This window comes from Ambystoma mexicanum, chromosome 3p (assembly GCF_040938575.1).
Source record: "Ambystoma mexicanum isolate Mex_15411 chromosome 3p, UKY_AmexF1_1, whole genome shotgun sequence".
Taxonomy (NCBI): Eukaryota; Metazoa; Chordata; class Amphibia; order Caudata; family Ambystomatidae; genus Ambystoma; species Ambystoma mexicanum.
Genome location: NC_090925.1, coordinates 1,168,361,304 through 1,168,384,145, shown reverse-complemented (window position 1 = coordinate 1,168,384,145; position 22,842 = coordinate 1,168,361,304). Strand labels below are relative to the sequence as shown.

Genomic DNA, 22,842 nt, shown 5'->3' with positions numbered 1-22,842 from the left:
AAAGGACCAGCGCGAGTTAGAGCCTCCATGTTGGTGGAAGGGTTCAGCTGTGATCTGGCTAAGTGAATTTAGTGTTTCGTGTTCTTTCTTTGCTGTCTCCAGGGCGTCATCAACAGCCTTCCCAAAAAGGTTGGAGTCCTCCACTGGCTTAATGATCAGGGAGGCTTGAGTTTCAGGCTTAAAGCCGGAGTTCTTTAACCAAGAGTGTCTTAAGTAATGTCCCCTGGGCTAGGGTGCGTCCAGCGGTCTCAGCAGAGTCCAGAGTGTTCAATATGTCATGGGTGACTTGTCTGCCTTCAGCCATGACCGCCAGTAGACGTGATCGGGTGGGCTCTGGAACATCTTTAAGACCCTCCTGAATTAGGCCCCACTGGACATCACTGTAACTTGCCAGTAGAGTGGTATTATTTGCGATCTTTGTAGAGTAGGCCGCAGAGGCGGTGACTCGTTTACCCGGGGCATAAAGCTTTTTACAGTCTTTGTCCGGAGAAGCTTCTGATGAAGAATGTCTTCCGAGTGGTAGTGACCACTAAGGAATCTGGTGTAGCATGACCCCTTATGAAGAGTGGGTTGGAAGGTGATGGGCAGAATAATATTTCAGCACATGGGTTCACCGCCCGTGTGAGAGACGGGGAGAGCAAGGAAGGGGCCAAGCGCCTCTTTATAGAGTTTGGTAGGGGGGATGGCAGGACTAGTGTGAGCTTTCTCCTTGAGAATATCCTCCACAAAGTGAGTCTGGAGCTGCCTCACGTATTGCAATTTGGAAATTATCGGCTGCTCTTTTTAAAACAGCATTAAACATCTGGTTGTCAACAGGTGACAAATCCCTCTGTGGAGGAGAAGGGGGATCTAGGCAAATTATGTCCGGGTCAGGGTATGCGTTGGTGATAGCAAAGGGCCCTGATCCCAGTCTGGGTCTTGATCAGCTGTGTCTTGTGCAAAAGGATTAAGGTCTTCATAAGTATCCTGTGTTGAGTCCTCTGGGACATCCAAGATAACTTCCTGTTGTCCCTGTGCAGAGATGGGTAATTTCTGCAGTTTGTAAGGAATGGGGCAGGAGTCCTCTTCCCTGGGTCATTTTGGTGTAATATACCTGCCTGAAAAGTCAAACTCGGCCATTTTGTCCATGTATTGCTTAAACCATTCCCTAGTCCATAGGGAAGAGGCAACCTTTTCCACCTCCAGGGTCTGGAGGTGGAAAAGGTTGCTCAGGAGGGGAAGAGTTTCCAAATAAGGCCTTCGAGATACTGGGGGGTAGAGGAGCTTCAGAAAACTCCTCTTGTGGTTGTATTGAAGGACTTGATGCGCCTAAAGGTGCAGTATGGGGTCGGTGACTCCAAGAAGGCCTTAAGCGCTTGTGCACCCTTGGACGGTGCGTGCACGACAGTATGTTTTTAGGGTGAACGCCCATTCCAGAGGGATGCCCAGTCGCTTGCAGCGAAAGTGGTTGCGTGGAGGGTGCCGAACCACAAGGTTCGGTAGGTGCCGTCGAAATTTACGGCAGCCCTGTTGGCGTTTGTAGTGCGTGAGATAAAAGAGCCAGAAAACATGGCGCCGATACGCGGCCATCTTGGATATTCACTTCCATTTGCCGCAAGAAAACAGTAATGCAAGCCTACATTTCCCTGGGCTCAGATAGCAAACATGTATTTCTGCTGCAGAGACAAGGTCACATTTATGCCAGATGACCGAGCTGGAGAGAATAGTTAGTGTATTGTCTGTCGAAAGACGAGCTAGAAAGGGAGTCGGAGCACTCTGCAGGTGCACTGAAAAGGGTAAGTGGGAATGACAGCAAGGAGGGAAGATGGGTTTTTTCCACTTCTAACTGGAATATTCCACTGTTTATGCCTTATGCTGATTGTCTGCTCTTCGGCCGAGGGCAGCAAGGTAACCCATGAGGGGCGGAGATCGAAAGTAGCCCCCATAAGAGATGAGGGTTTTTCCTCTTGGAGATTCAGAGTTAGAAGTTGAACCCCTCCAGTCTGTTGCAGTCTCGCTGGAGAACGCTCCGCTCCAGATCCCGTTAGAACAATCGATCTCTTTGCCTACCTGCTGTGGGCCTAAGCAGTGTTGTCGTGGCCGAGATGAAGGTGTCTACTGTGGCGATCTTAACGGTGAAGTCTTTTCTTGCTTTTGTTTATATACAACCGATTATGCGTTTATTCTTTCCGTTTGTATATCATGAATGAATAAAGGGCCTATAACGCACCATTTCCTTATAAGTATCACTGATGTGTTGTGTAATTGTGCCTATCTGAGTCCAATGATTACTTTTGCAAGTGTCCGCAGAACGCAAGTACGGGATCTCCACAAGCGACCACAATAAAGCAAAACAGCGTTGTTGTGCGCTCCTTTGACGGGGCCGGGGATGGGCATTGGGAGTCTGCAGGCTCCGCAGAGAGGTCGATGGCTTCCAATTCGGAGCCATGGCTGCCAACAGATTCCTTGTTGTCCGAAGCGACGGCGCCAATGGTGGAAAGGCTGTCAGCCTGCATAGCGTAGGCCGCCCACCGTTTAATCCGCCTGTCTTTCAAGGTTTTTGGACAAAAGAGCTTACAGGCCTTGCATGAGCGTGCGTCGTGGTCTCAAAAAAGACAATGATTGCAACGGTGATGGGTGTCCTTCCAAGGAATCTTGCTGTTAAATGACGGGAAAAATTTAAAGGGTGCCCTCTCCATAGCAGAGGGTAGTGGCAGCCAGACCAAGAAGAGAGAGAGGGGTAAAGGAAATACATTCTTAGAGATGAACAAACCCAGGGCTCCACTCTCCCTACTGTAAGGGTCTGGCCAGAGGGCTGAGGCCACACAGTCGAACAGTTGCCGAGCAGTTGTAGATGTCGGCTGGAAACCTACGAGGCAGTCGTCGAGAAGATTACGCGGGAGACAAGACTACCGAGGGTTGTGGGGACAAAGTTAGCAATATAAAACTCTTGCGAGCTCTGCATAGGCGTCCAAATAGGTTGGCGAAAAAAACAATCAGAGGACCTCGACGCGCGAGGGATTTTGGGTACACTACACGTCAGGGATAGTGTTACAGTCACGCCCATGTCGATGTCCCCTTTCAATCTTCAAAGAAAAGATGCATTACTCCACGATTTTCATTAGATGTCGGACTATATGCACAGCATGTGATTCTAAGCAGATTCGCAAGTACTAGAAACTTAAGTATTTCACATTTCTTTTTAATAAGCTTCTGTTCTTTCATTATCTCTGTACTGCTGCCAACTACCATCATCTCTATTACTTTGAACCTGGTCTTGAATCTTCCTTCTACAATACATATATCAATTGGGGGCATCTCAATGTCTCTTAACGTGCACTACCTTGGAGTACTAATTCCTTAACAGGCGGCACAGCCGCCCACCTTTCCCTCATCGCCACCTCCCAATTGGTCGACTCCTACCGTGTGCATATGGTTGTGCCACCCATGCACTAATATTAACTTATGTTCTTATTAGTCATACCATTTTACAAAGTACAGTGAGATTGCGATCAATGTAATCAGTGTTATTCACTACTTTAATAGCTTTGCAAGCCCCTCAGATTACAGTGTTCTCATGTAATCAGTGCCACATGTTCTTATCTACTCTTTCCGGGTACAGAGTAATTTACTAAATCATGCAGATACTGTCAAAATTGGCACAGATTTATAAACAAGCCTGCACTGTTTTAACAGTGACATTTGTGTTGATCCATTTTCCCGGATACACAGTTATTCCGTTAATTGTGCACATACCATCGAATTTGAAACATAGTAAGCCCTACATCTCACAACATTTACAAGTATTATGACAGTTTTGGAATTTGAAATAAAATATCAATCAAAATGTATTTCTATCGCGCTCGTACACAAGTGTTTCAGAGCGCGACAAGGGAGGGGAACAGGGGAGAACAAAACAGCGATCTTACTAGGCCCAGTGACATTGAGAACGCGCAAGTGCATGGGAGAGGGGGAGGGGAAAAGTGCATGGAAGGGGGAGAGGTGGAAAGTGCGAGGCAGAGGAGAAACAGATAAATAACAATAAATAAATAATAAAGGCAACAAACAGTGGTAATGCAGCCAGCAATATGCAAGTGCTAGGTTTAAGGCAGCAGACCGGGTAGGTCTGATAAGTGCAGGAAGAAAAAGGGGGGGCTGTATGGGTACAGATCCAGACCCCAGTGCAAGGGGTGGCCCGGAGGCAGTGCTGGAGGGTGGCAGGATGAGCAGGTACCTGGGCCCAAAAGACAGAGGGTGGCCAGGTGCACGGTGCCAAGAGAACAGATCAGCAGGGGGGAGGGGGAGCGAAGGCAGAAGAAAAGAGGAAGGTCTTGAGGTGCTTCCCGAAGCGGAGATGGTTCTCCTCAAGTTTTAGAGTGGCAGGGAGGCTGTTCCAGAGGGAGGCCCCAGCCAAAGATAGATCTACCCCGAGCTTGTTTCTTAGAAAAATGACTGACCCTGAGTGAGTTGGAGGTAGAGGAGCGAAGAGCTCGAGAGGGGAGGTATTTGCGGAGAGATAGCTGAAGATATTTTGGACCAAGGCCCCAGAAAGCCTTGTGGACAATGCAGAGGGTTTTGAATTTAATCCTTGCATCCACTGAGAGCCAGTGGAGAGATTTCTGAGGTGGAGAGATACGATCCCAGGGCTTGAGGCCAAGGACAAGTCTTGCAGTCCTGTTCTGGATTAGTTGCAGAGGGCGGAGAGTAGAGGCAGGTAGATTTAGAAAGAGGCTGTTACAATAGTCCATGCTACAGAGAACCAGACCTGGAGATACCATGAGCTTCTGGGGGAAGGAGAGGAAAGGCAGAGTACCTCTGAGGAGGTGCAGTCGGAAATTTGACTTTTTAGAGACCTCAGAGATGTGGGCGGAGAAGGAAAGTGTGGAGTCAAAGATGACCCCGAGGTTCTTAGCCTCGCAGGTGGGGGTAGGAGGAGGGCCAAGGGAGGCCGGCCAGAGAGTGGGGGGAAAGGATGGTAAAGGTGTGCCGATGAGTAGGATCTCCGTCTTGCTGGCATTCAGACAAAGATCATTGGCAGCACACCAATTTACTCCAGTATGGCCGCATGGCATGCAGCAGGACAGCATCATGAAATGCTGTCACATGACAAGTGGCATCCATTTTGAGTTGCTGAGTAATTTAGGTAAAGCTATTATATCAGTGCACAACATACATAGCTCTCTCCTAGCAACCAAACTAGATTGCGTTTGGCACAGATCGGGTAAGCTATTTTTGCCAAACATTTTAATATTGTCTTCCAGTTGCTCTACATTCAGAGTTACTTAAAATATGGTATTACTTTTCACAGAACACTTACTGTATTTACACTCAGCGTGCTAGTGTGGCCTAACGGACATCTTACACATTACTATGGATCAATTTAGTCCGAAGGAAGAGACTTTTTGAACATTTGCACTCAGTTTTTTGTAATACACTGTATGTACATATACTGGTCCCAATGTTAGTTTCATTTTTTCACTTTGTTGTAGTTTGTGGTCCCCGAAGGAGGACTCAAGTCTGAAATGCATCGGACGTCTACAATTGCTTTGTCTCCAAGATAAACCAGTCTTTACAAGACATGAATGAGACTAAATGAGATTTCTACTTGGGATTTGATGTTACCACTGGAGGAAGCTTTCTAAAGAACCACAGAGACTAGTAGAACATTTTTGTGCATTTTCACATTTGGCAATATAAAAATTCCTACCCTCACTTTAGTTTCATTGAGGCCACCCAGCTATGGACCCTATGGGGGAGGGGAGATCGGGGGGGGGGGGAGACAAAGGCCCTAGGTGTCTCCAGCACAGAGACCTCACACAACATGAACTTTATGATATATTTGAAAAACAGAAACAAGAAAATGAAGACAAAGAAATAAAACATGAAAAATACTTCTTGTATAATATGTTGACACACAGTACCTGCTCACTTATTCCGGTTCCACCATAAACACATACAACTCTCAGTCCAACAGTCTTGGAGATCTTCTTACACTCTTTGGTAATCTGCAAAGCCAACTCTCGAGTTGGAGTCATAATGACAGCTGGAAGACAAGGTTAAGTTAGATAAAATATATATGCACAACAAATTCGGAACAGTAGCAAACGTGCAATAGTTAAATGTATGAAATTCTATTTTAAGTAATTGCCTTATTAAAATGAAAGCCCTAGAATATATGAGATGGTCCGATGGATCACCTAGGAGAGAAATCAACACTCTTATTAGGATCTGACAGCCATATTTTTTGGACTAAACCATTAGGATTACCTGGGCAACACAAATAAAGCTTAATGTCCAGTAGCAGATGTAAAATCTTTACTGGCACTGAAAATCTATCTAATCTTTGTTCTCCATCATGGATATCTTTGTTAAATTGACAAAACCCACAGCTCCGCCCCATGGGTGCCATCCCAGAACATTTTTTAAAATAATTATAAAACTCAAATTTCCAAATTAAAACGAAACATGTGTTAAGATAGATTTCTAAAATATGGACTGGAGGACACCCTAGTTATAATGAACATGGGACTCTGGGAGTTTAGCCAAACCCTATCAAGATTAGCGCGGAAAGCGGTCACTATTAAGTCTCAGGATACGCGAGTGGATTCAGGGGTCAGCAAAGAGTCCACACAGTGAAATACACAATAATTATTTAGTATTTAGTATTTTATTTATTTCTATAGCGCACCAGGCCCAGGGGCAACCGGGCGCTTAACTTCGTTACAACAAGATGAAGGCATGACAAGGCATGTGACAGAGTATTACAGGAGTATTACAAGAAGATTTACAAAATTTACAAAATATACATTCAAGCGAATATAGATAAGGCAGTGATTTACAGGATAGTTAATAATGGATGCAGAGTAGGTCAAAGTGCAAGTAGGGCAGTAAGCTGGTGTTAGCTGTCTTGGGCGGATAGCCAAGCTTTGGTAAGGTGTTTGAATTTCAGGAAGGAAGGTTCTGCTCTAAGGTCATTGGGGAGTGAGTTTCAAAGTTTGGCTGCCAGGATGGGGAAGCTGGTTCCACCTGATCTTTGGAGATTAAAACGCGGGATGACAAGGCAGTTGGCTTGGGCCGCTCTGCGAGGTCTGGTGGAATTGTGGAAAGAGAATCTGTTTGCCAGGTAACGAGGGGCTTGGTTGTGGAGGCATTTGTGTGTGAGAGCCAGGGACTTCAAGGAGATGCGATGTGGGATAGAGAGCCAGTGCAGGTTGCGCCTGGTGTCAGATATATGCTGGCGCCTAGGAATGTTAAGGGCCGCTCTGATCGCATTGTTTTGGACAATTTGTAGCTTGTTTAAGTTGCGGAGATTAGTACCTAGATAGAGGGCATTACAGTAGTCGACCTTGGATAGTACGAGGGTCCTGGCCAAGGTTACGCAGTTGGCAGTGGTTAGGAACGGGCGACAGGCGGTGATGAGCTTGCAAGTATACGCTGCTGCAGATGAGACTGCATTGGAATGTCTAGTCAAGGATAGGGTTGAGTCGATGTAAATCCCTAGGGTTTTCGTGTCCTTGGCAATAGGGATGGTGTTCCCATCAATGGTGAAAGACTTGAAAGCAGGGTCAAGTTTAGTGAGTTTTTGTGGTGAACCAAGAATGAGGAGCTCTGTCTTTTCATCGTTTAGGCAGAGGCCGTGTTGGGCCATCCACGCTTGGATGACCTGGTAGATGGCGTTGATGGCGCGGGAGTCAGTTGTGTAGTCTCCTGTGATGGGGATTAGTATCTGTGTGTCGTCAGCGTAATTGGTGTACGTGACGCCCAAATGGTCCAGAATATCGAAAAGGGGTTTGGTAAACACGTTATATAACGTGGGCGAGACACAAGACCCTTGAGGCACACCACAAGAGACCGGAGCTGGTGGTGCGGCCGCAAGTGGGGAAAACACGCGCATAGATCTATTATCCAGGAAGGATCTGATCCAAGTAGAGGCATTTTCTGAGAAATGTGCGGCTGATTTGAGGTGATGGCAGAGAATTTTGTGATTGACAAGATCAAAAGCAGCAGAGAGGTCCAGGAGAAGTAGTAACGCCAGTTTGCCTTTGTCTTTGATCTCTTCGATCTGCGTTTTTAAATCGATAAGGGCGGTCTCAGTGCCATGGCGAGGCCGGAACCCCGATTGCCTGAGTCCCAGAAGTTTATTTGATTCAAGGTATTCCTGAATTTGTAGGTAGGCCGCGCGGTCAAGGATTTTTAGTAAAAAAGGTACAGTGGTAATTGGTCTGTAGTTAGTGGGTATGCTGGGATCCAGGGTAGGTTTTTTCAGAAGCGGGATGACCCACGCATCCTTAAGATTGTCCGGTACAATCCCAGAGCTAAAGGAGGAGTTGATGAGCGTAGTGATGAATGGTGCTAGGTCGTGAGCTGCTTCCTTAATAATAGGTGCAGGACAAAGGTCACCCTGACAATTGGACGGTTTAAGGCTAGTGATGATCTTTTCCACTTCGAGAATGGAGAGTGGAGAGAAGCTAAAAGGAGTCAGAGAGTCTGTGATAGAGAGGTTTACGGTAGGTATAGGGATCTGTAGAGGGTTGGATGGAAGGCTAGATTGTTTGTTGTTGATTTTAATTTGGAGAGTGGCAATCTTACCTAGGAGAGCTTCTTGGATTTTGGAGCACCAGGTGCTATCTTTGGTACAGGTGTCAGGTGGAGTAACAGGAGTTTCAAGTTCTTTTAGGATTTTAAACAATTCTTTGGTGTTAGATTTGGCTTGTTCGATACGTTTGTTGTATGTGTCTTTTTTTGCCTGGAATATAGCTTCCTTGTAGTTAAGGGTGGCCAGGAGTACGTGTGATTTGTTAACTGGCGAGTGATTGCTTCTCCAGTGGGATTCTGCAATTCGTTTTTCTTTGCGCAGGGCTCTGAGATGGGGTGTAAACCAAGAGTTTAGGTGGGCTCGAGGTTTAGATTTTCTCAGTTTCGAGGGTGCGATGGTGTCTAAGGCTATAAGCATGGCCCGGTTGAATGTGTCGACCAGGGCCGTAGGGTCAGAGCATGAGGGATCCCGGTCATTGAGGGCTGGAAGGAGGAGAGGGAGGAGTCTATCGCAGGTAATGTTGCGTTTGTTACGGGTGGCCATAGCCGGGGCAATGTTGTGAGGGAGGCTGATAGGTTTGGACTCAATATTGAATGTAATTAAGTTGTGGTCTGTCCAGGCGCACTGTTGGTTAGAGGTGATGTTGATGGGACAGTTGAGGGCGGCTAGCCAGTCAAGGGTTCTGCCCTTGTTGTGGGTGGGTTGGTTTAGGAACTGAGTGAATCCAGCATTAGTGAGGATGTTGTCAATAGACGAAGCAGCAGTGTCCTTGGGGTCGTGGAGGCCTAAGTTAAAATCCCCCAGTATCAAGACCTGGGAGATAGCTTTGGTGTTGTGTGTGAAGATGTTAGAGAGGTCCTCCGCGAAGGTGGATAGTGGGCCAGGTGGCCGGTAGAGTAGATGGAAGGTGATAGAATGGTTAGGTGTGACAGCTAGTTTAGCTGTCAGTGCTTCCAGAGTGGAGGAGTGATGTGTGGCTGAGAGGTGGAAGTTCAGAGCGTTTTTGTGGATGATGGCGATGCCACCTCCTTTAGATTGGATGGAATTACGGTCATGTCTGATAATGTTGTAGCCTGGAGGGATAGCGAGGGAGAGAAGAGGACCTGAAGCTGGGTGGAGCCAGATTTCAGTGATTGCTATAAAGTCGAGGTCAAGGTTGATGATCAAGTCAGCTACTTCTAGGGCGTGAGCCGGGAGTGATCTGGCGTTGATTAGCGCGCCTTTGATATTGTTTGAGTTAGGGGAGTTGGAAGATGGTGGTAGATTAGGTGAAAGTGTGGGTGGTGACAAAGGGATTAGATGGGTCAGAACAAAAATACTCTATTGTAGGCCCAAAAACACACTACAAAAATGAATCAAGCTGGTAATGTTATCACACAACTCTCAATATAAAACATATGACAATGCATTACTTACCGTAAAAGCATTTCTGATGGTTGTATCTGCTTAGATTCACATGCTGTGCATAGGTCCGACATCCAGTGGTCACTGCGGAGTATTGCATTTTGTTTTTCGTAGTCGAAAAGGGGACGTCGACAAGGCGTGTCTGTAACACTATCCCTATAGTGACGTGCGTTGTACCCACAATCCCTCACGCGTCGAGGTCCCTCTGTTTGTATTTTTCTGCCCTGAGGGAGCCTTCTAGACGTGAGTGAGTACAGAAAAGAGAAATATAGTAGAGGATGTCTATGTTCCTTCCATCCGAGCGGGGAGGAAGGGCGGGCGCATGTGAATCTAAGCAGATACAACCATCAGAAATGCTTTTACGGTAAGTAATGCATTGTCTTCTGATGTTTGTTAATCTGCTTAGAATCACATGCTGTGCATAGACTAGCGAGCAGTACCCGGAGTTGGCGGTGGGTTATGAGAAGGAACAGTAGAGAAAAGATGTCTTAATACTGCCTGTCCCACCTGGGAGTCAGATCTAGAGTGTGCATCTAGACAGTAGTGTTTTGTAAAGGTGTGCACAGAACTCCAGGTAGCCGCTTTGCAGATGGACTCAAGGGGAACATTTGCAATGAATGCTATGGAAGCCCCAGTGCCTCGAGTGGAATGTGCTCTTGGCTTGAAGGGTAGTTCTCTCTTAGCAAGAGTGTAACAGAGAGTGATGCATTGTACAATCCATCTAGATATAGTGGACTTAGAGACTGCATCTCCTTTTCTTCCTGCTGCCACCGAGACAAAGAACTGATTAGTCTTTCTCAGTGGTCTGGTTCTTTCCATGTAGAACATGACAGCTCTGCGTACATATAGTGTATGCAGACTTTTTTCTCCCAAGCTGGAAGGGTTTTGAAAGAACGTTGGTAGTTCTATAGATTGGTTTACATGAAATTTCGAGATTAATTTTGGTGCAAACCTTGGGTGTGTGCGAAGAACCACCTTATCCTTGTGAACTGATACGAAGGGGTCTAGTACAGAAAGAGCCTGTAGTTCACTTACTCTCCTAATGGAGGTGATAGCTATTAGGAAAGCAGTCTTAAGGGTGAGGTATTTAAGAGTTGCCTTGTGCATGGGTTCGAAGGGAGTGCCCATGAGTCTAGAAAGTACCACGTTTAAGTCCCATCCGGGAGCTGGGTTAGCTATCGGGGGGTGTATTCTCTTTACCCCTTCCATAAAGGCCTTGATAACTGGTATCTTCCACCACGACACTAAGTTGGGAAGTGGTGTATGCAGAAAGTGCCGCTAGGTGGACTTTAATGGAATTAAACACTAGACCTGAATCCAGTAAATGGGTCAAGTACAGAATAATGTTAGTGGCAGAGCAGTCAACCGGGCTGATGTTCTTACTTCTACACCAGATGACAAATCTTTTCCACTTGCTAGAATAGCAGTGGCGAGTATTAGGTTTTCTGGCTTCCCTGAGGATGTCCATACATCTCTGAGGGAGATGTAAATGTCCAAATTCTATGATCTCAGGAGCCAGGCTGCTAAATTCATGGTCTGAGGGCATGGATGCAGTGTCCTGCCCTTGTCTTGTGACGGCATGTTGTACGGGCAGGGAAGTTTCATTGGGGGAGATAGGGACATCTCCATCAAGTGAGCGAACCATGGCTGCCGAGCCCACATTGGGGCTACTAGTATCATGGTAACCTGCTCTTGGTGCATCTTGTGCACCACTCTGTTGAGGAGGGGAGTCGGGGGAAAGGCGTAAACAAATTTCCCTGACCATTGAATTAACAGACCGTTCCCCTTGGACTGGTTCTGGGGGTACCTGGAGGCGTAACTTTGGCATTGTGAGTTCTCCAGGGTTGCGAACAGGTCTATTTCCGGGAAACCCCATTGCGTGAAGACGTCTAAGACGATGTTTTCGTGCAATTGCCATTCGTACTCTTTGGGTAGGGGGAAGTCTCTGCTGAGTTTGTCTGCTAGTAGATTGAGTTCCCCTGGTACATGTTGTGATAGTAGGAACATGTTGTGTTTGAGAGCCCACTTCCATATATTCTGGGACAGCTTGGACAGTCCTGGAGAGTGAGTGCCCCCTTGCTTGTTGAGATAGTGCATGGCTGTGGTGCTGTCTGTGAGGACCATCACTGTCTTTCCTATAAGTGTTCCTGAAAGGCTTTCAGTGCTTTGAACACTGCTAACAGTTCCAGCAGGTTTATATGCTTGGATGCTAAGCTCGGAGTCCACACTCCGTGAGCAGTCTGATGGGATGGGTGAGCCCCTCATCCTGTAAGGGATGCGTCTGTGGTTAGAGTGGCTTCCACTGCGGGTGTGGCAAAAGTTTTCCCCAATAACAGGTTTTCCTTTGTCCACCACCGTAGCGAGAGAACCAAGGCCTGCGAGACCACCAGCAGATCGTCCCATTGTCCGCTGGCCTGACACCACTGGCTGTAGAGCCACTCTTGCATTGGGCGCATGCGCAGGCGCGCATGAGGTACCAAATAAATACATGACGCCATCATCCCTAGCAAACGCATTGCTTTGCGTACCGTGACCTCTCGACCTGCCACATATTGGGGGATCTGAAACAGCATGTTTTGAACCCTCTCGTTTGAGGGGAAGACGAGGCCGTCCTTTGTTCGAATTAGAGCCCCTAGGAATTGTTTGATTTGGCTGGGGTCTAAGCTGGACTTCTTTTCGTTGATGGAGAAGCCCAGTTGGGACAAAAGGTCTACGGTCCTTTGGGTATTGGAGAAGCATGTTTCGTAAGAATCTCCTGTTATGAGCCAGTCGTCGAGGTACTGGTAAACCGGGATCGATAATCTGCGCAGGTGGGCCGCTGCCGCTGCCAGTAGTTTCGTAAATACCCTTGGTGCAGATGCTATCCCGAAGGGTAGTACTCTGAACTGATAGTGTTTGTTCTCTATCTTGAACCTGAGGGATTTTCTGTGCGCTGGCAACATTAAAATATGAAAGTATGCATCTTTCATGTCTAGTGTTGTCATGTAATCCCCCTGTGATAACAGTGGGATTATTTCCTGCAAGGTCACCATACAAAACTTTTGGGGTTTGACAAAGTTGTTCGCTGGGCGCAGATCTAATACAGGGCGCATGGTTAAGTCCTTTTTGGGTACAAGGAAGTACACTGAATAAATACCTTCTGTTACCTGAGATAGGGGGACAGCCTCTATAGCTTCTTTTTTCAGTAGCTCTTCTACTTCTTGAAGAAGAATAGTGAGGTGTTCGGGTGTCATGCGTCGGTTCCGTGGGGGTCTGTATTTCGGGGAACCGTTGAATTCGATGCAGTATCCGTGGGCTATGGTGGATAATACCCAGCGGTCTGACGTTATTCCCTCCCATGCTGAAAGGAACGATGTTAGCCGGCCCCCGACCGGTGATGCATGGGAGGGGACCCAAATCTTTGGGTCATTTGTTGGTATTGGGCGTGGGGCCTTTAGGACTGGAGCCGCGCCCTCTTCCTTTGCCACGACGTTGGCCTCTTTGACTGAACTGGGCGCTTTGGTTAGAGGGCCAGTTGGTAGCAGAGCAAAATTGTTGTTGGCTTTGCTGCTGGCGTTGGCCACGAAAGGAGAGTCTATTGCCATAGCTGCGTCTGTTAGGAGGCATAGAAATTTGGTCGAGAGTCTTGATGGAATCAAACTCCTTCTTCGCATGTTCTAGGGCCTCATCAACTGCTTTCCCAAACAGATGTGTTTGCTCTATGGGCTTATTTATTAGGGAAGCCTGGGTTTCTGGCTTAAATCCCGAATTGCGCAGCCAGACATGGCGTTTGAGAAGTATTCCCTGAACCAGGGAGCGGCCAGCTGTCTCTGCAGCATCTAAGGAGTTCTTTACGATGCCCTGGTTTACAAGAGTTCCCTCTGATATAGTAGCCAACAGGCGTGAACGCAGGGGTTCTGGTGCATCCTCTGCTTCGCTGCGCAGCTTGCTCCACTGTGCATCTGCGTAGCTAGCTAGTAGGGAATTGTTATTCGCGATCCTGGTTGAGAAGGCGGCGGATGTCGTGATTCTCTTCCCAAGTGCATAGAGCTTCTTGCCCTCTTTGTCAGGTGGTGCCTCACTAGTAGATAGTGGTACCCCCGCTCTCTTTCTTGTGTTAGTCACTACCAGAGAGTCCGGAATAGAATGTCCCCTGATGTACAAAGGGTCAGAAGACGAAGGGCTGAAGAGCTTTTCTATCCGAGGGTTGACCCCTCTGACTAAGGCCGGATTGGAAAGGGAAGGAGTTATTCTTCTCTTTATAGAAGCCAGGAGCGGAATGGACTGGCTGACCGGGGCTTTTTCTTTAATAACCTTTTCTACAAAGTCTATGTCCGGAAGGGTTTCCCCTGTGTCTATTTCAAAATGCGCTGCTGCCTTGCGCAATAGTGCATTAAGTGAAGGCTGGTCATCTATGGGGGAGGTGTTCCCAATAGGTGAGTCCTTGGGAGGAGAAGGATGAAAGACATCAGGGTCTGAGTGCACTGATGGGGAGTGCCAGGGCTGTGAGGAAGCTGTATCTTCTTCAAAAGCTCCTGCGCTAGTGTAAGGGTATTCCTCAAACCTCTCCTCCTCAAGTTCTTCCTCTCCACCTAAACACTCATCTTCCTGGAGGTATTGCTCCTCTTCAGTGAGGTCATATGCATCTGTAGAAGGGGGAAACAGCCTAGGAATCTTGACCCTAGGGTCATCCTGGGTCCATTCTCTTGGTCTTTTGGGTGTGGGTGGGTTTTGGCTACCTAAAAACCTCTCCATCTTTTCCATACAAGAATGGAGTCTTTCCAGGGTCTCATGGGGAACCCCTGAATAGTCTAGAGGGGGGAAATCAGTGTTTTCACCTTCAAAACGCTTCGAACGCTCCCACAACGTCGACGAAAGGTTTCCGTCGCCCTCAGAAAAGCCCTCCGGTAGTTCGGAAGTGCCTTTAGTTGGATGGGGCAGTTCCTGGCTACTCTTGTGCTTTTTCGGCGTTTCTATATCCTTGGGTGCGGCATTCGACGTTTGTTTCGTCGTCCGCTTAGGTTTGTCCTCGGAAACAATTCTCGCCAGACTCTCGACGACGAGTTCGTCAGTCGAGGGTTCTGGAGTCGGCGTTGCCTGCGTTGCGCGTTTTTCGACGGCCGCTCTATGGAGCGTTACGTCGGATGTTTTTGAGGAAGCGCCCGTATTAGATAAAAGCCCAATCGCTGGTCGCGGCTGCGTTTGCGGGTGGGGCTTGAGACCCTTGCGGTCTGAGGTCGATGCCGGAGTGCCCTGCGTCCCCTTCGGCGCTGGTGGATCCTTCGTCCTGGACGAAGAAGAGCCGTGGGTTGTGTGCTTAGGCCTATGGGGTCTGTGTGCGTCCTTGTCGCCGGGGTGTTCATCCCCATAAGCAGGGCGTGAGCCGAGCCCGTCGGGGCCGGGGACGGACGTCGAGGAGCGCGAGCGCTCCTTCTGGGGGTTAAAGACTTCCGTAACGGACGTCGAGTTATCACCCTCCTCGTCACTTTCTGTAACAGCGGCGGCGGGTGAGGAAACTGACTTCGACATCGCGTAGTCCGCCCACCTCTTAACTTTCCGTTCTTTAAGACTTCTTGGTTTCAAGAGCTTACAGGCCGCGCAGCTGTCCTCTTTATGATCGAGGGGCAAGCAACGATTACAGAGGTTGTGTTTGTCCTTCCAAGTATATTTGCCCCTACAGCGTGGGCAAAACTTAAAAGGTGCCCTCTCCATAGCTGAGGCAATAAAAACTGGTGATAACCCCAAGGGAAAGATAGGGGAGAAAGAAAGACATTCTCGACGAGAAGGTAAAAGTTGGAAACCCCCACTCTCCCTACTGTATGTTGGCCGGCGAGGCCTGGCCACGTGTTCGGCAGCGCCGAAGGATCTCCTCCGTCTCTTCTCCTCCGTCGAAAACTTGCTCGGCGGAGAAACAGCTTCACAGCTAACGTCGAGGGGAGGGATCTTTTAACAATAAGTATATATTAAGGACCGAGGTCCGTAGTAATTGTTTAGCAATGTCTCTCTAGGAGCTCCGCGTAAGGCGACCATAAGCTGGGCGGAAAAAAACAATCTGAGGGACCTCGACGCGTGAGGGATTGTGGGTACAACGCACGTCACTATAGGGATAGTGTTACAGACACGCCTTGTCGACGTCCCCTTTTCGACTACGAAAAACAAAATGCAATACTCCGCAGTGACCACTGGATGTCGGACCTATGCACAGCATGTGATTCTAAGCAGATTAACAAACATCAGGAATACAATTACCATTGGATAATGCAAGGCATACAATTCACCAAAACACCTGAAAGGAAAGGTAGTTAGGCAATTGTGTAACCAGTCCACAGGAATAGAAGCCTTAAATGTAGGAGTCCAACCCTAAGTTGAATGTGGCTTTGTGACCAAAAAGTTTACAAAGTACCTTAAGAAGATTAAAGAAAGTTAGAAATGTTCCTGTGGGTTTGAAGATTGTTCCAGAAGTCTTTCAAAAGGATTTACAGATAAGTAAATTACGTTTCATAGCTTCTAGAGCAGCTTTTTCAACAAACATTTAAAAAGCAATGGAATGGAATATAAATCAAAGTTCTTCACAAACTTTATAATGGAGGAGATGGGGGCACAGTTAAGTATGCAACTACTCACCCCCATTACTCCCGATTTTCTGAAAGGACTTGGAAGGTCGAATAGGGGGAGGGGGTCATGGCCAGATGTAGGTTTTCCCGCCTTTGGATCCAGTAGAAGATGCCCAGGAGCTGAGGGTGCAAGCTATTTCTGGGTGGGTCCAGGAGATAAGTGCAACCCTTTCCAGATACAAATGCAGCAGGCACCGATGCAGGGCTCTTCAGAACATTACCAGATGGAGGGATGGCCGGTTCCAGCTACAGCCACTGCACACAAGCAACAGCAGGCGTCACACCAGTCACCAACAAAGGAAGCCTTCCAGAAGAGGACTTGTCAATGCTGGCAAGCTGAAACATGGCGGGAAGCCTTGTAAGACTAGAGGACTAGCTGGCGACATGAGGTTTAGAGCAAAAACGTGGAACGGCGATGGTTCTGGAAGGGTAGCCCAAAACTGAGCTGGGCATTCCACTGGGTGGTCCTGGGGCACTTGCAAAGGCTCCAGGCTGCAAGATCGTGAGATGGCGTTGAGACTGGTTGGTCCCACCAGTCCAAAGGGTTGAAGCACCAGCAAGGGTCTTCCGAGTTCAGGTAGTCCAGCAGGGCTTCACGATGACCGCAAGAATGGTCACTAGGCTCTTCAGGATTCACTCTGAGGTCTTCCGTCTTCGGCACAGCTACACAGGATACTTGGCTCCTCTTCTGATCTGCTGGAAAGGCTGCAGGACTCCTTATTCTAAATTCAGGTGAGTGATCGAACTCAACCGTCCAATAGCAAGGATCTGCTCCACTCATGCACAACAGCAGTGGCCCAATATTGGTTTACATCCGTTGAGAAGGGAGTGACAACAGAGCACACAAGGCAAAAATATATCTGCACCCATGTAAGGCAACTCAGATCAGCAGGCTTGTGTGGTGTTGGGTCTTGTCCAGTTGCATGATTACTCTTTTGGCTAGGGCTCGGTTTCTTGTGTCACCAAGGGTGTTTGGGGACTATTGGGATTCACCACATGTTCTTGTGCATAAGTTGAATTAAAAAGGGTGGCCAATGACACTCATGTTATTTGAATATATGTAGGTTGATATTTTTATATACATGTAATTTATGTAGAGTGCTGTATATTCCCTGATGAAGACGTGGTGAAGTTGTACCCTTGACATCGAAAACTGGTAGATCCTGCTATATCTGGAAATTTAATTGCGTCTTTCAAACAAATCAATTAAGATCCATTCTAGAAGAAAGAGAAAAACATATGTTTGTGATTGTTTATTTCATAGTGATGGTTTGTAATTGGTGAGTTGTATGAATGCGAGTTGTAGATGTGGATATGAATGTTGGGACGAGGGCATATTGCCCTGCTCATACGTGTGAATGATTTGTGTTTTCATTATATATTATTTTCATTACCTGCATTGAATTACATTGTTTTCTGGATTTATTCACGATTTAGTCCATATATATTTTTGTATCAACTAAAATCAAAAATGTTGATATCTTTTTTATGAATTATGTATGTCCTCTGGATTTTCTTTCTGATAATTTGGTTCTGTAATACCCCATTCCAGAGAGTGGGGATTTCCTGCTCTTCAGTTCTATATATAACACCCCTTTCTCACCATTGACAGAACCCAATTGTCTGACGTGATTCCCTCCCATGCAATAGCAAAAGATGTCATTCAACCCCCTAATCGGGTGGCATATGAGTAAACATGAACCGGCGTGTCATTTCTTTGAAGGGAGCTGCCGCCACTCAGGAGCTTTGGCCTCTTCCTCAGGCTCTTCCTCGGCTTCTTCCTCATCTGAATTGCTTTTTAAAAGCTAGAGGATATTGTACCTTGCTCCCCCTGCTTTGAGCCCCAGGTACCTGATCCAAAAGGAACAAGTTACTTACCTGTAACTGTTGTTCTCCAGCATGGGTCTGGCATGGATTCACATGCTCATGAATATTCCCCGTCGTCAGGCTGGGAATCCTCGGTAAAGAAAAAACCAGTATCAGTTTCGTTTCTGATCTGTCTTTCGTAGTAATAACCAATCACTGGTCTCTGCGTCATACTGACCACAGCCAATGACTGCCCTCTACCTAAGCACCGCCTCTGGCAGCCATCTTCAGATTTGGAAGCACGTGAAGTGGCAGTATGACCGAGTGAAGAGCCGCAGAGGGGTAGGCGGGAGGGTTCGCATGTGAATCCATGCCAGACCCATGCTGGAGAACAACCGTTACAGGTAAGTAACTTGTTCCTTCTCCAGCATGGGGTCTGGCATGGATTCACATGCTCATGAATAAAGAATACATAGCAGTACACACATGCACAACCACGGGAGGTGGCAAAGGCTCAACATTAAGCATTACATCAAACTCAACATTAAGCATCTTACCTCCTCACCAGGCTCACCTCAGGCGAACAGGTTGCGCAGCACTGCTTGGCCGACCCTGGACTCCTCCCTGGAATCCCGATCGACGCAGTAGAATTTTGTGAAGGTGTGCGTCGACCTCCACGTAGCAGCCCTGCATATGTCCAGCAGGGGCACAAAAGAAAGGAACGCCGTGGTAGCTGCGATTGCTCTGGTGGAATGGGCTCTCGGACGGCCAGGCAGCGGTCGGTTTGCCAACCGATGACAGTACATGATGCAGCCGGAGAGCCATCTGGAAATGGAAGCGTTCGAGAGAGCCTTCCCCTGATTGACAGGTCCAAAGTTCACAAAGAGTTGTGACGTCTTCCGAAAACACTTTGTGCGGTCCACGTAGAACTTCAGCGCTCTAGCCACATCCAGCGAGTGCAAAGTCCTCTCAGCCGGCGACGAAGGCGACGGGAAGAACACAGGCAACACCAAGGGTTCGTTGAGATGGAAGTCCGACGGTACCTTGGGCATGAAGGAGGGGTGCGTCCTGAGCACTACCTTCGTGTCGTGAAAAGTCAAGTACGGGGCCTTGCCGGAAAGGGCCTGGATCTCTCCCACCCGTCGTGCGGAGGTGATGGCCACAAGAAACACTGTTTTCCACGACAGAAACTTCAACGGGGCCGAGTGCAGAGGCTCGAACGGAGGTCCCATGAGCTTGGTCAGCACCACGTTGAGCTCCCACGCCGGGGCCGGAGCCTTCACCGGCGGGAACGATCTGAACAGTCCCTTCATGAACTCTTTCACCAGACGATGAGACCACAGGGACGTCCGCCCCGTGGTTCTGGTGTATCGGGAGATCGCAGCAAGATGAATCTTGATGGACGCGTGTGCCAGTCCAGCTTTGGCCAGCGTCAGCAGGTACGGCAGTACCTGGGGAGCCGTAATCCGTAGAGGGTTAATCTTCTGTGCGTGGCACCAGACAGAGAACCTCTTCCATTTGTGTCCGTAGCATTTAAGAGTCGAGGACGCCCTGGCCTTTGCAAGAACCTCTCTGCAGTCGGCCGGTATGTCGTATCCTCCAAACTCTAGCGCTGCAGGAGCCAGGCCTGCAAGTTCAGCGATTTCGGATCGTGGTGGAGGATGGCGCCTCCTTCCCTGGAGAGTAGATCCGCGTCCACCGGCAGCTTGATTGGCGGGGACGTTGACAAGTCCAGAAGGTCCGGGAACCATATCTGCCTCGGCCACGCAGGTGCGACGAGGATCATCCTGCACCGTGACCTCTTGAGCTGGTTGACGAGCCGGATTAGCAGTGGTCCAGTAGAGGCACCGCGAGGACCGTCTTCCTCTTGGCCTCGCGCCGTTGATAAAGGAATCCTTCCTTTTTCTTCTCCTCAGGGCAGAGTTGGAAAAGCTCGGATGCCCTGGCGATCATGGAGTGGAACGATCCAATCTCGTCGGGCGGAGAGGCCCTGGTGGGAGGTGACGACGGGAGATCCTCGTCGTATACCTAGTCGTCCGTACCCGTCGCTGCCGTGTCAGTCCCCGTATCATCCCCTCGGGTGGACGGGGAGGAGGGCTGGACGGGTCGCGACGGCTGAAAAGGAGGTGGAGGGTGAATCCTTCTTTTCTTGGGAGGGGGAACACCCGAAGGTCCTGGTTCAGGATCCCCCGACGGGAGAGGCTCCTCCGTCGGCAACGGTAGTCTCGTCCTTATCTCTGAGCATAAGGACTGTATAGCCAACAAAATGGCCACCGAGTTGTCTTGCGGCGCTGGCAGAGGGGAATCCGACGGGCGATCAGGGGCCCCGTCGGCACCCTCGACGCTGTCGTCGTCACCTGCGTCGGGCTCCATCCCGACGGGCCGGTCTTCATCCACGCCAAGGCTGTGGCTTAAGACCTCGATCAGCTCTTCCTCTGAAGCCGAATCTACGACGACGCCCTGCCCCCCCTTTCTTCCCCGCCGGGGATTTCACGGGGGTCCTATCGATGGGCACAAAAGAGGACTCCCTCCGAGGTGGCAGGGAGACTCTGAGCCCCGAGGTCGCCACCACAGGTGTAGCCTCCACAGGCTGAGCCAGGGCCGCCGCGACAGTATCGATAGAGGGCTTGGCCGGATGGATTAAGGCCTTCACCACCTTAGGTGCGCTCACCGCCTTATCCTTGAGGGGGGGGGGGGGCACTGCCTCGCTCCCCCTCCGATGGGGCCTTCGAGCTCGACCGGGGCCTCTCCAGGAGCTTCGCCGGGTGCTCGCCCTTCCTCTTACCCGACCCAGAGCGTTGGCTCGTGGCTGAAGGTGCCGGGGAGGGTGCGCCCTGCCTGGTGCCCGTAGAGCCCGACCGTTCGGCGCTCCCGGTGCCAGCGGACTCGCGGTGCTTGGCCTTGTGTTGGACCCCCGTCGCCGGGGCGTCCTCAAAGGTCTTAGAAGACCGCTCGGATTTCTTCCTTTTCTTCTCACCTGACGGGCTCTTCCCTTCCAGCCAGTTGGCGAGGCGTTGGTGGCGGTCCTTCATGGTCCGCTCCGACATATTGCCGCAAAACGCACAGTCCTTCTCCACGTGCGTCTTGTCCTCATGTAAGCAGTAGAGACAAAAGGAGTGTTCGTCCTCCTTAAAGACGTTCTGCAGCTGGCATCCAGGGCAGACCCTGAACAGCTTTCCGGGCGTCGAGCTTCCCTTCTCCTGGGCCATGTCCGGGCCTGAGAAGCTTCTGGAGTCCTCCAAAACGTAGCTCGACGAAATCTTCACCCTTGAGGGGCGCAGACGAATCTGACACGGGTCCCCGTTGATTGGATGGAGAGTCGGTGGAGCTTGAGGCTCTTTTGACTGGAAAAAACGAAGTTTTGAGAAAAAAAACGTGAAAAATTAGCACTAATGCTCGAGAGCAATAGCACGAGGATCCCAACACATGAACGTGCGGTAAAAATCTGAAGATGGCTGCCAGAGGCGGTGCTTAGGTAGAGGGCAGTCATTGGCTGTGGTCAGTATGACGCAGAGACCAGTGATTGGTTATTACTACGAAAGACAGATCAGAAACGAAACTGATACTGTTTTTTTTCTTTACCGAGGATTCCCAGCCTGACGACGGGGAATATTCATGAGCATGTGAATCCATGCCAGACCCCATGCTGGAGAACCTACCTAATATGTAGCCAGATTGTGTGGCTGTCCTTGCATAGCTCTGTGAACGAAGGCAGTGCCTGCTGGAAGCAAAACTCATTTGCTGAAAGGATTTGTTGGTTAATTTGAGAGTTTTGTGTGTTTGTGCTCTTTTTTGCCTTTTATAAAAGGCATCATCCAACTTTTCCAAATAGTACATTTTCTTTACAATCGCCTGTTAGGTTAATTGGTGTAGTCCCACTGTGAGACTACACAAGACTTAACTGCTTGGTATTAGGTAACCCACCTTTTGGTATAGGTCTGTACTACACAAGCTGGTAGTGTGACTGAGCAGCCAGGACTATCTCAAGAGGGGTAAATGTGAGCTGCAGAGCTGTACAGATGAAATCCACCAGTACAAGTAACACTTACACACAAGGATTCAGTTATAAATATATGGGATACATTACACACCGTAATCATATTTCTGATGCTTTTATCTGCTTAGATTCACATGCTGTGCGCATAGGCCGACATCTAGTGGAAGCTGCAGAGGATTACAGTTGTTTTTGAAACTCGAAAAGGGACATCGACAGGGCGTGCTAGTAATACTATCTGTAGTGTGACGTCCACTGTACCCATGGTCCTTCACGCATCGAGGTCCCTCAGATTGTTATTTTTCTGACATGAGGTAGCATGAAGGGAGGTGTAAGTACAGTTGTATCCAAGCAGATGCGTATCATACAAGCTCATAATCATCCATGCGCCTTGTGTCCGCGGGGAGGAAGGGTGGCCGCATGTGAATCTAAGCAGATATATGCATCAGAAATACGATTACGTGAGTAATGTATCCCTTCTAAGGCTTTTAGAATCTGATTAGATCACATGCTGTGCATAGATTAGCAAG

General features: G+C 48.7%; 1 protein-coding gene across 3 annotated transcripts in view; it reads right to left on the bottom strand.

The window, feature by feature from the left end:
- Nucleotides 1–22,842, bottom strand: part of DDX46 (DEAD-box helicase 46) — a 1,330,317-nt gene that overhangs the window by 715,748 nt on the left and 591,727 nt on the right. For all 3 annotated transcript variants that reach the window (XM_069652574.1, XM_069652572.1, XM_069652573.1), the window contains exon 11: nucleotides 5,901–6,022. In XM_069652574.1, coding sequence (XP_069508675.1) covers nucleotides 5,901–6,022 — 122 coding nt within the window. The remainder of the gene's footprint in view (nucleotides 1–5,900; nucleotides 6,023–22,842) is intronic.